Here is a 15808-nt window from a genome sequence, read left to right as displayed (position 1 = left end):
AAGTCAGTCATAGCCAAAACCATGGAGGCCGGGAAGTGAATTATGAGAATGGCAGATGTCTAGTTGCAAGGATGTCAGGGCTGGGGACAGGGGTGTGAGTGGGCAATGAAAGGGGCCCAAGCAATCACTTCTGTATCCTATTTTTGATGAATAAGGACATTTCCCAGCCTTTCTGAAGCATAAAATAAACAAGCTTTAGCTAACTGCTTCAAATGCAATTATCTTAAATACTATACCTTAGAAACCCATTGCTACTATCTTTTTTACTAAGAAATTACCACAATTATTTACATGTCTCATCATTACTTATTTTTGAGGGGGCCGACCTGAAACCCAAAACACAGCTTTGGGGTTTTGTCCTATCCTCCATACCTGTGTAAAACAGTGTAGTTAAAGATCCAAGTGAATATATGTGCAATCATTAAAGGGAACAAACTGGCAGATGGATGCCCTTTTTACCAGTTAAATAAAAAAGGAAGGACGCTCAAAAAATAATATTTGTGTAGACGCTATGGTCTTTACTAAAAGATAATGAGAACAACAAAGACAAAATGTGATAAGACCTTCATTCACAAACCATTTATTAAGGAAAAATGAATAGTTTTACGTAGTACAATTGCAGTATATCATGTAAGAAACAGATCTTAAGCAAATGGAGTACTGTGGTTTGTGTTTCTCTAAAACATTTGAAACAGAAGTTTCAACTAAAATGGCATAAGCAATGCAAATCCAGAATATTATTCGGTTGTCTTCTTGATCACTTATTTTATTGTTCCAGTTTTAACAAGGAGATTCAGCAAGTTGGCAATATTGACTTCTGAAAAACAAACAAAAAACACAAATCCTGATATTAGCAATGCACAAACAAATCAGGTCTGTAATTCTGTGTTTGGACTGTTTAACAAACTGGAAAAAACAAAGGTTACTTGCAACTTCACATATGACCATCATTCTGAGAAAAAAAACAGTTACTTACCTGTACACTGTGGTTCTCTAGTATTGATATCTTTTCTAGATTCTCATGCTTGAATCATCCCCTTCATCATGGTGGGAGTCCCACAATATTTAAAGAACAAATCACTTATCTTCGGTAACGATATTTTCTGTAAGAAACAAAGGTTTGTTATAGATTCCTTGCCTTAGAGTTACCCCAAGGCATCAGACTGGATTCGGAAAGTTTTTTGTCAGCAGTACCCATGCTATTCAGATGCTGGCGTCAGTCCACTCCGCGTTAGTCATCGGCGTCGTGGTCGCCTGGATAACGTTGCGGTAGCTACATAGACGCCACCCTTGCACGCTGACGTCAGTTCTGTACACGACTTTCCACGCCAGAAGCACAGAGCCATGCAAGACATTGACCACTGGTGCACAAAACTAGGGCCCTGAAAGGATGTCCTTCACCCTAGAAGTCATTTTGCAGAACGGGGAGGATGGGTGGGGCGGTAAGGAATCTAGAACTAACCTATGTTTCATACAGATATGGAAAATGCTACTTACCAGTATGCATCTGTTCTTGGCATGTAGAGCTGCAGAGTCGTACACTTAGCATTAGATCGCTACCTGGTGTTGGGCTCGGATGATTGCATGTTGCTGTCTTCTTGGAAGAAGTCTTTGTAGTCACGAGATAGGTGACTCCTCCCTTGGACAATACTGCGCATGGTCATCGACTCCATCCTCAGATTGTTTTTCGCCATGATGGGAAATGATGGAGTTAGTAGAAGTAAAGAGAAAAGGATGTCCATGCGTGTGCATCTAAGTAAGATGAGAACTGGAACGGATACAAGTCCCGGGGAGGCGGGAGGGTGTGTACGACTCTGCAGCTCTACATGCCAAGAACAGATGCATACTGGTAAGTAGCATTTTCCGTTCGAGGCATATGAGCTGCAGATCGTATACTGTGCATCGATTGTGCAGCAGTGTCTCCCCTAGCGGTGGTCGCCTGTATCCGTTGCAGTATTCTGAAATAGTGTTCTAAGGACAGCTTGGCCTACTGCAGCTTGCTGCTTGGCCTGCACATCAACACAATAGTGTTTAGTGAAGGTGTGTATTGTAGACCATGTTGCTGCCTTGCATATGTCCTCTAGTGGTATATTTCCTAAGAAAGCCATAGAGGCTCCTAGTTTGCGAGTTGAGTGCGCTTTAGGAGGAATTGTTAGTGTGCGTTTAGCTTTTTGATAGCATATTTGTATATACTTTACAATCCACCTGGCAATCCCCCCCCTTAGAGATGGGGTTGCCTTTGTGTGGGGGAGAGAAAGATACAAATAATTGTTTTGTCTTTCTAAAGGATTTAGTCCTATCTGTATAGTATAACAGAGCTCTTTTAACATCGAAGGTGTGTAAAGCCCTTTCAGCAACAGAGTCTGGGTTTTGGAAAAACACAGGTAGCTCTACAGATTGGTTAAGATGAAAAGGAGTGATAACCTTTGGCAGAAATTTTGGATTAGACCTAAGAACCACTTTATTAGGATGTATTTGAAAAAAATGTTTCTTGTATTGCGAATGCTTGTATTTCACTAACTCTTCTGAGAGAGGTGATGGCAACAAGGAAAGCAGTTTTCCATGTTAGGAATTGCAATTCACACTTGTGTAAAGGCTCGAAAGGGGGTCTTGAAAGGACAATGTTCAGGTTCCATACTGGAGCAGGTGGTAAACTAGGTGGGATTATTCGTTTTAATCCTTCCATGAATGCTTTTATTGCAGGTAATCTGAAGAGAGATAGATGTTGCCTATTCTGTAAATAGGCTGCAATTGCTGCCAGATGCAGGCGCATGGAAGAATAAGCTAAATTGGACCTTTGTAGATGTAAAAGGTAACAAATGATATTTTGGATGGAAGCATCCAGTGGATCAATGTGATTATTGTTACAATATATTGCAAATCTTTTCAACTTGGCGGCATAACACGCTCTGGTAGTGGGTTTTCTAGCTTCTTTAATGATGTTCATACAGTCTGGTGGTAGGTTTAAGTAACCAAACTCTAAGACTTCAGGAGCCAGATTGCCAAATTCAGTTGGCTTGGTTCTGGGTGTCTTATTTCTCCATGGTTCTGTGTTAACAGGGAGGGTGTGAGCTGTAACTTCTGATGTGGAACCAGCGAGAGATCTAGTAGTGTGGTGAACCACGGCTGACGTGCACATGTGGGAGCTACTAGTATTAGTTTGAGAGACTGTTGTCTGTGTTTGCGCACTACTAGTGGAATGAGTGGGAGAGGCGGAAAAGCATACGCAAATCTGCCTGACCAGTTCATCCATATCGCATTCCCTTCCGACCGTGGGTGTGGAAACCTGGCGGCGAAGGTTGGGCATTTTGCATTTTCGTGGGTGGCAAACAGATCTGTGGATGCCCCCACATTTGGAAGAATGGCTGAAGAACTTGTGGATGTATTTCCCATTCGTGAATCTGTTGTGAGTGCCGACTCAACAGATCTGCTATCTGATTGTGAATTCCTGGAAGGTGTTCTACTGTCAGGTGTAAGTTTTGAGGAATGGCCCATCTCCAAATGTTCTGCGCGAGATGGGACAGTTGCAGAGAGTGTGTCCCCCCCTGTTTTTGTATATAGTACATGGCTGTCATATTGTCCGTCCGGATTAAGACAGCTTTGTTTTGTACTTGCAATTGAAACGTTTTGAGTGCTAGGAAAATTGCTAGCAGCTCTAGATGGTTGATATGGAACAGTCTTTGTTGGTTGTTCCATTGGCCTTGTGTGGTATAGTGTAAGAGATGGGCTCCCCATCCTGTGAGGGATGCGTCTGTTATGAGCACTATCTGTGGAACAGGCTCGAGGAACGGCCGTCCTCTTGTCAAGTTTTTGGTGTTCCACCATTGCAGAGAGCGATATGTACGGCTGTCTACCAAAACCAGGTCTGTGAGCTGACCTTGAGCCGGATTCCACTGTTGTGCTAGACATTCTTGTAATGGGCGCATTGGCAGTCTTGCATGTGGAACTATGAAGATGCAAGATGCCATCATGTCTATTTGTCTCATGAACACTCTGGCTTGGAGAGACTGCTGGTGTTGAAAAAGGGAGACTAAGGTCTGAATGCTCTGTATCCTGGCTGGACTGGGATACACTAGAGCTATAGATGGGTCTATGGTAGCTCCTAGGTACTGATGCACATGCGAAGGTTGCAGGTGCGACTTGGTGTAGTTTATTGTGAACCCCAAGTTGTGCAATGTTTGAATTGTTTGATTTGTGTGTTGGACACATTGACTGAATGATGTTGCTTTTATGAGCCAATCGTCGAGGTAAGGGAAGACGTGTATCTGTTGTCTTCTGAGATGTGCCGCTACTACTGCTAAGCACTTTGTGAAAACTCGTGGTGCTGTTGTGACCCCGAATGGAAGGACTTTGAACTGATAGTGCTGTCCTTGTATGACAAACCTTAAATACTTCCTGTGAGCAGGATGTATAGGAATGTGAAAATAGGCGTCCTTTAGGACTAGTGTTGAAAGAAAATCGCCTTGTTGTAGTAGTGGGAGTACTTGTTGCAGAGTGATCATGTGAAAATGATCTGATTGTATGTAATGGTTGAGGGGCCTGAGGTCGAGAATTGGCCGTAGTATCCCGACCTTCTTGGGGATTAGAAAGTACAGGGAGTAAACTCCTGTTCCCTGTTCTTCTAAATGAACTAATTGAATAGAATCCTTTTGTAGAAGCGCTAGAACTTCCTGTTGAAGCAGAGTCAGATGGTCTGTAGACATTGGACGCTGCCTGGGTGGTATGTTTGGGGGGGGGGGGTTGCTGTGAGTTCTAGGCAGTAGCCAAGTTGGATAATCTGTCTCACCCACCTGTCTGTTGTGATGGAATTCCAGACAGGTAGGAACTGTGATAATCTGCCCCCCACAGGAGTGGAATGCTGTAGGGGAAGCAGAAGGAAGTCACTGTTTGGGAGTGGAAGAGGAGCGGTTGTTGTTGTTACCTCTACCTCTTCCCTTATTATTATTGCCTCTGTATCCTCCTCTAAAGTAGCCTTTGTTAGAGGAGGTTTGTGTGTGCGTTTTGAAAGATGATGATGTATCTGCGCCGGTTTGCTTGGAGCCTCCTCTATAAAAGGAGCAGCGAAAATAACTTCTAGTCTGTGTGGATTGTAATGCTCCCGTAGACTTAGCTGTGTCTGTGTCCTTTTTTTTTTTTTCTAGTGTAGTGTCTACTTCCGGCCCAAACAATTGGTTTTGATTGAAGGGCTGGTTCAAGATGGTAGTCTGCACCTCCGTCTTAAACCCGGAAATGCGTAACCAAGCATGTCGTCTGAGTGTAACACTAGTATTGACTGCTCTGGATGCTGTGTCAGCTACATCTAGTGCACATTTAATTGAAGCATTGGATATTAATTTGCCTTCTTGTATGAGCTCTGTTGCCTGAACTTTGTATTGATCTGGGAGGTGCTCTAACAGTTTTTCTAATTGATCGTAGTGAGCCCTGTCATAGTGTGAGAGCAGGGCTTGTGTATTTGCTATGCGCCATATATGTGTAGCCTGCGCAGCAATCAGTTTACCTGATGCATCAATAACCTTTGATTCTTTGTCAGGAGGGGGCGTGTCACCAGAAGTATGGGAATTAGCTCTTTTCCGTGCATAGGACACTACTAGGGAGTCTCGTGGCAGATGTCCCTTAATATAGACTGGATCAGATGGTGCTGGTCTATATTTCTTTTCTATTCTTGGATTTAACACTCTACAACGCACAGGGCCTTTAAATATTTCCAGAGCATGTTTAATGACTCCTTTGATCATGGGTAGTATTTGTGTAGACCTTTGTGACTGCTCAAATGTGTCTAGTAAAAAATCCTCCTCAATGGCATCAGAGTGCATTGTAACCCCGTGGTAAAGGGCAGCTCTATTTAAGAGGTGATTAAACCCAATGCTATCTTTTGGAGGGGAAGGTTTTGTTGGGTAGGACTAAGGGTCAGGAATGTCAGGCACATTATTTGGTGGGTACTCCTATATATATTTTCATCTGTAGGATATGTATCTGGGTTGATACCTTCATCTACAGGTTATGTGTGTGGGTCTGGTGTGTCATCTCCCCCACCTATATCATACTCATCATCAGTGTGGTGTGATGATGCAGGAGATTGAACAGGAGAAACTCCTGGTGAAAAGTAAGGAGGAATAGGGGAGGAAGAAGGTAAAGGAGAGGAAGGGTGCATTGGCGAAGTTGCACAATCCTTTTTGGCAGGAACCACAGGTAGAAGTGGTGTGTCTGCTGATCTCTTCTTGTGAGGAATAGCTTCCACTTGTCCAGTTTTTGGGTTGATATAGTCCTTCTTTTGTTTAGGATCTGGTCTAAACAGTTCTTCTTCCTCTGCAACCGTCTTCGGGGTCGATTATTTCAGTGCCGATAGGGGTTGTTTTGTGTTTTTTGCTGTAGGAGGCGTTACAGAGTACTGTGGCAAATTTTCCGGTGCCGAAGGTGGTTTTGGCTTGGTAGGCTTGTTAGAGGGTTTAGGTGCCTCTGAATCAGGCCTTGGAGTCTTTGGTACCGAGGTTGGAGTTTTTGGAGTGGAAGCAGGCCTCGTTGGCTTTGAGGCGTCGGACGCTGGCTTTCCATCCTTATTCTTGGAACCGGAAGGTTTCGGAGCCGGAGCTTTTTGCGGATCCGGTACAGTTTTTGGCTTCGGCACTGGTGCATCTTTAGGTTTGGGTGCCGAAGGATCTTTGTCTTTGGGCACCGAAGGGTGTTTTGACTTCGGTGTAGAAGAATCCTTCGGTGTCGAAGGATGTGTGTGCTTCGGTGCCGATGGAAGAGGTGGAATTGGCACTTGTGGCTTGGTCGGTGCCGAGGCACCGGAAGGCGTAGTCGTTTTCCTCGGAGCCGAGCCCGAAGGTCTGAGGGGATATTTCGGTCTCGACTGGGCCCCATGGGCGGAGTGCTGACCGTTGCCTTTGGCTTGGGCAGTGTCTATGGTGCAGGGGCAAGGGTACTCACGGGTTGACGAGATGGAATCTGCCTCTGATATGAGCTGGAGATCAGGCGAGTCTTCTTCGGCGGCGAATGGAGCATCGTCCTCAGAGATGTTTTCTTTGAAGATCTCCTCCTCGAAGATGGCCTCCGGTGCTGGGGCCGTTCTCCTCATCTCGTGTCGACGTGCCCTCCGATCCCGAATGGTCTTCTTCGATCGGAAGGATGCACAAGCTGTGCAGGTCGACTCGTCGTGTTCCGGTGATAGACAGAGGTTGCAGACCTCATAATGGTCGCTATGAGGAAATTTTGCTCGACATACCGGGCATCTCTTGAATGGAGTTCTGTCCATGAGGCGTAGGCCGTACGGCGCCGATAGGTCCAACGGCCCGCGTCGACGCACCGGAATGGAGCTGATGGTGTCGAAAGCAGTCTATTCGATGTCGATATTGTTTGTATAAAGTTTTTACGCTTCGAAGTTGCTGGAAAAGTTTTTCTAGCCGGAGCGGAGAACTTTCATCCGAACCCAGTGGCGGGAAAAAAAACAATCTGAGGATGGAGTCGATGACCATGCGCAGTATTGTCCAAGGGAGGAGTCACCTATCTCGTGACTAAAAAGACTTCTTCCAAGAAGACAACAACCTGCAATCATCCGAGCCCAACACCAGGTGGCGATCTAATGCTAAGTGTACCCTCTGCAGCTCATATGCCTCGAACATATCGTTACCGAAGGGAAGTAACTTGTTCATCTGAAAGAAACAGTTATAGATTACTTACCTTAGAATAGATACCCCAGCAATACCAACCCCGGAGGTGGGTCCGCGAACCAAGTTCACACCAGAAAGTCCTAGAGAACAGCCAAAGAAGCCGTGTTTCTGGACTTTGCTGTCCAGGCAGTAGTGTTTCGTAAACGTGTGCAGGGATGCCCAAGTAGCCGTCGGACAGATGTCATTTAGGGGGACTCCTCGTCCCAAAGCAGTAGTAACTACTGTCGCCCTGGTGGAATGGGTGCGCAACCCCACTGGAGGCTCCTTCTTAGCCAACGAATAGCAGGCTTTAATGCACAGAACAACCCACCTGGTGATGGTCCGTTTGTGCACGGCCCGACCTTTCTTAGCGTCCACGTAACCAACAAAGAGCTGATCGTCCACCCAGAATTGTTTGGTGCGATCCAAGTAGAAAGAAAAGTGCACGTTTTGGTTCCAGACAGTGGAGCCTCTCTTCCTCTTTTGAAGGATGCGGAGGCGGAAAGAAGGTGGGCAAAGTGATGGTTTGGCCAATGTGGAAAGAAGCAAACACCTTGGGAAGAAAGGAAGGTCTGGTTCTTAGTAAGACCTTGTCCGGATGGACAGCCAAAAAAGGGAGGCTTAGAAGACAGAGCTTACACCTCACTCACCCTGCGTGCAGAGGTGATGGCCACCAGAAAGGCAGTTTTCAAAGTGAGAAGTCTGAGAGGACATCTATGCAGTGGCTCAGAGGGAGCGCACATAAGGTATGTCAGAACCAAGTTCACGTCCCACTGGGACATTACAAAGGAAACAGGATGAAAAAGAGGAGTAATGCCCTTAAGAAATCTATTTACCACAGGGGTGAAAAAAGAAGGCTAGTCAGGTAGCCTGAAAGACTGAAATGGCTGAGAGGTAGCCCTTAAGAGTGCCCAGAGCAAAGCCCTGCTGGGCCAAAGAAAGGAAGAACAGGAGAACCACAGAAAGAGGGGCAGTAAGGGGGGGATCCACAGCCTTTGGTGTAAACCATGCCACAAATTTATTCCATCAGCAGGCATATACTGTCTTAGTGAAGGGACGCCTGGCTGCCAAGATTACATCTGAGACTTCGGGAGGCAGGTCAAACGACGCCAACTGCCGTCGCTCAATCTCGACGCAAGGAGATGGAGGCTGGACAGGTTCGGGTGGAGGACCGTCCCCTGCTGCTGCGACAGAAGAAACCTCCGAAGGGGCAGTCTGATTGGAGGATTGATGGCCATATTAAGCAGCTTGGGATACCAGACTCTTTGTGCCCAATCCAGAGTTGCAACAATGACTTGGGCCCGGTCGCACCTGATCTTCAGCACTCTGGGCAGAAGTGGTATAGGCGGAAAGGCGTATAGGAGACTGCAACTCCCCTCGCAATGAATGTGTCGCCTAGCGAGTGCCGCCTTTGAAATTCCAACGCGCAGAATTGCTGACATTGCATGTTCTCTTCGGTGGCGAATAGATCTAACCAAGGCTCTCCCCACTGCTGAAAGAGACCTTGCACCACCTCCAAGTGAAGACGCCATTTGTGGTCCATCATACACCTGCGGCTGAGTTCGTCCGCCCCTGCGTTCAGTGAACCTGCCAGGTGTTGTTGAATCACCAGAGATATGCCCTGATTTTCCAGCCATGTCCAGAGGTGGATGGCCTCTTGACATAGCGTCGATGACCACACCCTGCCCTGTTTGTTGCAGTACCACATGGCAGTGGTGTTGTCCTTGAACACCTGCACTACTATTTTCCAGACAGAGGGGAGGAATGCTTTGAGTGCAAGACGGATCGCCTGAAGCTCCAGAAGGTAGACTTGGAGCTCGGACTCCACCGGAGACCAGAGGCCTCTGATGTCCGCCTCTCCCATGTGGCCGCCCCATCCCAGAAGGGATGCGTCTGTCACCACTGTGTGTTCTGGTTGGGGAAGGGAGAGGGATCTGCCCTGGACCCAATCCTGGTTAGTGAGCCACAGCTGCAATGGTCGTGCAGTACCCTCCGAGATCTGGATGCAAATGGACAGATTTTTCTGATGCTGCGCCCACTGGAACTTCAGATCCCACTGCAGAGCCCCTGCATATGCCAACTGGCATGATCGACCAGTAGGATGCAGGAAGCCATGAGGCTTATCAGCTTCAGGGTCATCCTGACTGAAACCCGGGATAGGGGTTGAAACATCGGACTCATGGCCCGAATATCCCAGACTCACTGTTCGGGAGGATAAACCCGAAACTGCGTCGAGTCCAGGGGAGTTTCTGAGAGGGCGTCAGGTGCGACTTCGGCACATTGATGGAGAACCCCAGCACATGCAGGAGGTCGGCCGTAGTCTGGAGGTGGGAGACGACAGCCTGGGGCGAGCCCGCCTTCAAAAGCCAGTCGTCGAGATAGGGGTAGACTGAACCCCTGATCTGCGCAGATGAGCTGCGACCACTGCCATAACTTTCGTGACCACCCGAGGGGCGCTGGTAAGGCCAAAGCGGAGCACAGAAAACAAAGTGCTCGTGGCATACCGTGAACCGCAGATAACGCCGGTGGTCCGGCAGGACAGGGATGTGAAAGTAAGCGTCCTGCAAGTCCAATGCTACCATCCAGTCTCCAGGGTTGAGGGCAGAAGAGACCCGAGCGAGCGTCAACATTATGAACTTCTCCTTCCGGAAGAAGCGGTTAATGTTCCTAAGACCCAAGATAGGACGTAGGCCTTTGTCCTTCTTGGGCACCACAAAGTAGTGGGAATAGCAACCACAACCTATTTCTGGGGCAGGAACTCGCTCGATGGCACCCTTGGCCAAGGGTGCTGAAACTTCCTGTAGGAGAAGGGCCAGGTGATCCTCCGACATGCGATGGTACGGAGGTGGCATGGAGGGAGGGGTAGTCCCGAAGGGGAGGGAGTAGCCCCTTTGGACTATTTGCAAGACCAACCTGTCCGACGTGATGGTGCGCCAGTGGGGGAGGTAGTGGGCGGATTCTGCCGCCCACTGGCGTTTGGTGGCCCTGAAAGGTCGGACTAGGAGGGTTCGGAGGCTGCTGCAGAGGGGGCAGTGGTGGACTGACCCGCTCGCTGCCCCCCAGAACCATGGCAGTGATTCCCACGTCCCCGGCTGCACTGGGGCTGAACAGCCTGCACCGGACTGTGGCTCTGGGAGGGACGTAGTGGGACACCTCTTCCGTAGCCACGTAAGGGGTGAACGGCAGACTGCGCAGGGCGGGTGGTGGAGAGGCCCAAGGACCTGGCCGTAGCCCGAGAGTCCTTAAAGCGATCTAGTGCGCTGTCTGCCTTGTCGTCGAAAAGGCGACGGCCATCAAAGGGTCTGTCCATAAGTGTGGATTGGACATCCCCTGAGAAACCAGTCGAACGCAACCAGGCGTTGTGCTGAAGGGCTACTGATGTGGCTATCGTTCTGACAAGTGCGTCAGTGGTATCCGGTCAACAGCGGATGGTAAACTTCGCTAGGTCTCTCCCTTCAGAAACCGCTCGAGAGAGAACAGCCCAGGCCTCATCTGGGTACTGAGGCAGCACTTGCACAACCGTATCCCAACGGAATGGGAATAACGGCCCAATAGACATGCAGTGTTTACCGACCGCAGTCCCAAGCTGGAGGAAGAAAACATCTTCCCAAGATGATCCAGCTTTTTGGATTCCCTTTCCGGGGGTGCGGTAGGGAACGCGCCCTTGGGCGTAGAGGCTTGGACTACCAAGCTCTCAGGGGTGGGGTGTTGGGAAAGGAAAGTGGGGTCGCCCGGAGCTGGGTGGTGGCGTCGGGCAATCATCCTGTCTACAGGGCTCCCTGTGTTGGGCCTGGACTAAGCGCCCAAAAGGATGTCCCGGCAGGGGCTCCGAAGAGCTCGCTGCCGGTTGAAGCATCTCTGCCAGGAGGTTAGTCCTGACTGCCACTGAAGGTAGCTTGATGTGGAGAGCCTCAGCCGCCCTATGCAACACCACTACGTATGACGCTCCCTCCTCCGTAGCCACGGTAGGAGGAGACAACATGCCAAGGTCTGGTGAGGTATCCAAACCACTTTCATCCCTCAGTTCCTCACTCCAGTCCTGCTCACATCCATCTGGTCTGTCAAAGGGTCTCCACATCCCTCCCAGTCCTCCTCATCCTCTTCTGGCTGCCAATCTGGTCTCAAAGAGCCAGGGTATAACAGGGGCACAAAAGTACCCATCGTCACCGGATCTCGCGTCGGTCCGGCTCCATGTCTACCTCGAGGTGAAGGCTGGGATCGATTTCGGCTGGGGACACAGCCGATGCCGGTGGCGGATTTTGTGCCATTGGAATCTGCGCTGGGGGAGGCGTAACAAGGTCGACCGGCACCGATCTGGATCCAGGTCTGTATCCAAGGAGACCCTGCGGCGCCAAGGCCGAAGTTGCAGACGCTGAAGCCCCCAGCCAAGTCCGCGGGGCCCGAAGACGCAGCGGCGGAGTAGGGCTGCCCAAATATGGCATGCATCGCTACGTAGAAACTCCGAAGCTGGGCAGGGGTTGCACCGGGTCCTGGGAAGGGAGGGAAAAGCTGGAGTCGACCCAGCGGGCTCCACACACGCAGCCACGGGAGGGGCACCACCCGCATCCCTCGCCGTGTCGGCCGCAGAGAAGTCAATGAGCGACGATGCTTCTTCGATTTCTTTTGGTGTTTTGACTTACCTGACCAAGAGTGCTAAGACTTTGACGCAGAGTGGTAGTGGCTCCGCGACCGGTCCCTCGACCTCGTCCAGGAACACGACCTCGAGCAGCGCGGAGCCGACTGCCGGGCCTCGAGTAGCTTTTGGGACTGCTCCCGCAAAGACTTTGGGGCCTCAGACCAGCAGTCGGAGCACGACTTGGGGTCCTGGTCGCACTCCAGACAATAGAGGCACCGATCATGAGTAGGTTACAGGAACCACAAGCCTTAAAGCCAGGCATCCCTCATGCACCAGGAGACGAAGGACTATCTACAACAAAATCGACAAAAGTCGAGAAAAAAGTTCAGTAAAAAATTGACTGGGGGTACTGCTCTGTCCGCATCTGCGCTTGCTGGCGCAGATAAAAAATGAACTGTCATCAGCACACGAGGGTGGCGACCACGACGCCGACAGCGGAGTCATCCGACGCCATCTTCCAACGCGCAGGGGTACTGCTGAAGAAAAACTTTCCGGATCCAGTCTGACACCTGGGGGTAATTCTAAGGTAAGGAATCTATAACTAACTGTTTCTTTCAGATCCACGCAGTACTAAGTTAAGTACATTAATAGTCAAAGAAAATGCAATTGACATTGTTAACCTATACAAACTGTTTTAATAGACCCAAAATTCATCCAATCACAGACAAGACCCCGAACCACTCTTCCCCTGCAGTGCCACCATACCTCACATTTCGAGCACAAGTGTAAAAGGGAATAGACACATAAATGAGGTTTAAGAGTGGAGAGCCCTAAATGGGGAGGTGGGGGGCCACGTGAAAATATAAAGGATATCAATACTGGGGAACCACAGTGTACAAGTAACTTACTTTTTCTCCAGTATTGAACCTTTCATAGATTCACATGCTTGATTCAGGGTAGCTAGCAGTAACAAAAGGAGAAATGGTGATAGCACATGAACAAATAGATACAAAGGCAGTAAAAACGAAACATTAAAACCAACAATGCGATACATAGCAATAACGATACACCATGAATTAACCCTTCCTTTCCATGCATCGGACAGCCCCCAGCCGTCCGACGTCACAGTGGGCGTGTGCGTTGGACGGCCAGGGGCCGTCTGAATCGCACAAGCGTGGCATTCCCCAGCACCGTGGGGGAATTCCACGCACGTTCAAGGGGTTAATATGCCCTGAAAGAATGAAAAAAACTCAGTTACTTACCTTCTGTAACGCCTTATCTGGTAGAGCCATTATCTAGCCACTGAATCCTTACCTTTGAATTTCCCAGGCATCAGACTGGATCCAGAAGATTTTTCCTCGAGCAATATTCCTGCGTGCCCGAAGGTGGCGTTGGTCGGCTTAGCATGATGTCGCGCCATTCAGGGCGTGAAGCAGACCCAGGTGTAGTTTCCTAGATCGAGGCCTAGAACAGAAAGACTCCTCTACGGGACTCAGCCGACGGGCGGTGAGAAGTTGAAGGGCGGTGAGAAGTCGAAGGGCGGTGAACAAGTCGAAGGGCGGTGAACAAGTCGAAGGGCGGTGAACAAGTCGAAGGGCGGTGAACAAGTCGAAGGGCGGGGAACAAGTCGAAGGGCGGGGAACAAGTCGAAGGGCGGGGAACAAGTCGAAGGGCGGGGAACAAGTCGAAGGGCGGGGAACAAGTCGAAGGGCGGGGAACAAGTCGAAGGGCGGGGAACAAGTCGAAGGGCGGGGAACAAGTCGAAGGGCGGGGAACAAGTCGAAGGGCGGGGAACAAGTCGAAGGGCGGGGAACAAGTCGAAGGGCGGGGAACAAGTCGAAGGGCGGGGAACAAGTCGAAGGGCGGGGAACAAGTCGAAGGGCGGGGAACAAGTCGAAGGGCGGGGAACAAGTCGAAGGGCGGGGAACAAGTCGAAGGGCGGGGAACAAGTCGAAGGGCGGGGAACAAGCCGAAGGGCGGGGAACAAGCCGAAGGGCGGGGAACAAGCCGAAGGGCGGGGGGAACAAGCCGAAGGGCGGGGGGAACAAGCCGAAGGGCGGGGGGAACAAGCCGAAGGGCGGGGGGAACAAGCCGAAGGGCGGGGAACAAGCCGAAGGGCGGGGAACAAGCCGAAGGGCGGGGAACAAGCCGAAGGGCGGGGAACAAGCCGAAGGGCGGGGAACAAGCCGAAGGGCGGGGAACAAGCCGAAGGGCGGGGAACAAGCCGAAGGGCGGGGAACAAGCCGAAGGGCGGGGAACAAGCCGAAGGGCGGGGAACAAGCCGAAGGGCGGGGAACAAGCCGAAGGGCGGGGAACAAGCCGAAGGGCGGGGAACAAGTCGAAGGGCGGGGAACAAGCCGAAGGGCGGGGAACAAGCCGAAGGGCGGGGAACAAGCCGAAGGGCGGGGAACAAGCCGAAGGGCGGGGAACAAGCCGAAGGGCGGGGAACAAGTCGAAGGGCGGGGAACAAGTCGAAGGGCGGGGAACAAGTCGAAGGGCGGGGAACAAGTCGAAGGGCGGGGAACAAGTCGAAGGGCGGGGAACAAGTCGAAGGGCGGGGAACAAGTCGAAGGGCGGGGAACAAGCCGAAGGACGGGGAACAAGCCGAAGGACGTGGAGAAGCCGAAAGGGCGGGGAGAAGCCGAAAGGGCGGGGAGAAGCCGAAAGGGCGGGGAGAAGCCGAAGGGCGGGGAGAAGCCGAAGGACGGGGAGAAGCCGAAGGACGGGGAGAAGCCGAAGGACGGGGAGAAGCCGAAGGACGGGGAGAAGTCGAAGGACGGGGAGAAGTCGAAGGAAGGTGAGAAGTCGAAGGACGGGGAGAAGTCGAAGGACAGTGAGAAGTTGAAGGACGAGTCGAAGGACGGGAAGAAGTCGAAGCAAGCATGCTTCGAATTCTTGTGCTTTTTGTGTCTCTTACCAGAGTGCCCCAATGATTTGACATATACGCTTTGTCTGTTTAAATAATTGATCAACTGTGAAGAAGCGGACAAGCGCTTACAATTGTTATAGAGAGTTTTTGTTTGATTGTCATTCTTGAATCATTTTCTCCTATAACATTGTTATATTTCTGTACCCTTTTAAAAAAAACAATTTATTTTTGGAGTATTAAATACAAACTTTTTCATACACACCTTCTCCCTCTCGTCTCTTTTGGATCACTTGCAGTGACCTATACAAATTGCATAAAAATTTGAGATTGTTGCTTTGCACTATTGGTCTTATACATATAAGGACCTCAAATATTGTTGAAATTCTATGTGAATTGTATAATAACAAAACCCCTTGAAGGTATTCCTACCCTACCATATCCTTTGCCCAAACCCTCAAGGGCTTATTGGGTTGCTCATTTGCCGTTACTATGGGACTCCTGTAGCAGCACCCAGACCTTCCACTCGATCAGGACCTTGACAGAAATCTACGAGGAGTCGTTCGATGTGGTGACGACGGCAAGGCCGCAAGTAGCTTTAGGGACTGCTTCATCAAAGCCGGTGATTTGGAGCACGACTTCGAGTCGTGGTCACGCTCCAGGCACCACAGGCAAACCAGGTGCAGACCAGTCTCCGACATGGTGCGTTGACATGCG

General features: G+C 50.1%; 1 protein-coding gene across 2 annotated transcripts in view; it reads right to left on the bottom strand.

Annotated features, from left to right (window-relative positions):
• Positions 1-564: 564 nt before the first annotated feature.
• The window catches only part of LOC144828936 (uncharacterized), a 410356-nt gene continuing 395112 nt past the window's right edge, over positions 565-15808 (bottom strand). For both annotated transcript variants that reach the window (XM_078687588.1, XM_078687589.1), the window contains one exon: positions 565-817. In XM_078687588.1, the coding sequence (XP_078543714.1) occupies positions 762-817 (56 nt within the window). In that variant the 3' untranslated portion in view covers positions 565-761. The remainder of the gene's footprint in view (positions 818-15808) is intronic.

This window comes from Lissotriton helveticus, chromosome 4_1, assembly GCF_964261635.1.
Source record: "Lissotriton helveticus chromosome 4_1, aLisHel1.1, whole genome shotgun sequence".
NCBI lineage: Eukaryota > Metazoa > Chordata > Amphibia > Caudata > Salamandridae > Lissotriton > Lissotriton helveticus.
This window is presented reverse-complemented; position numbering and strand designations above follow the sequence as displayed.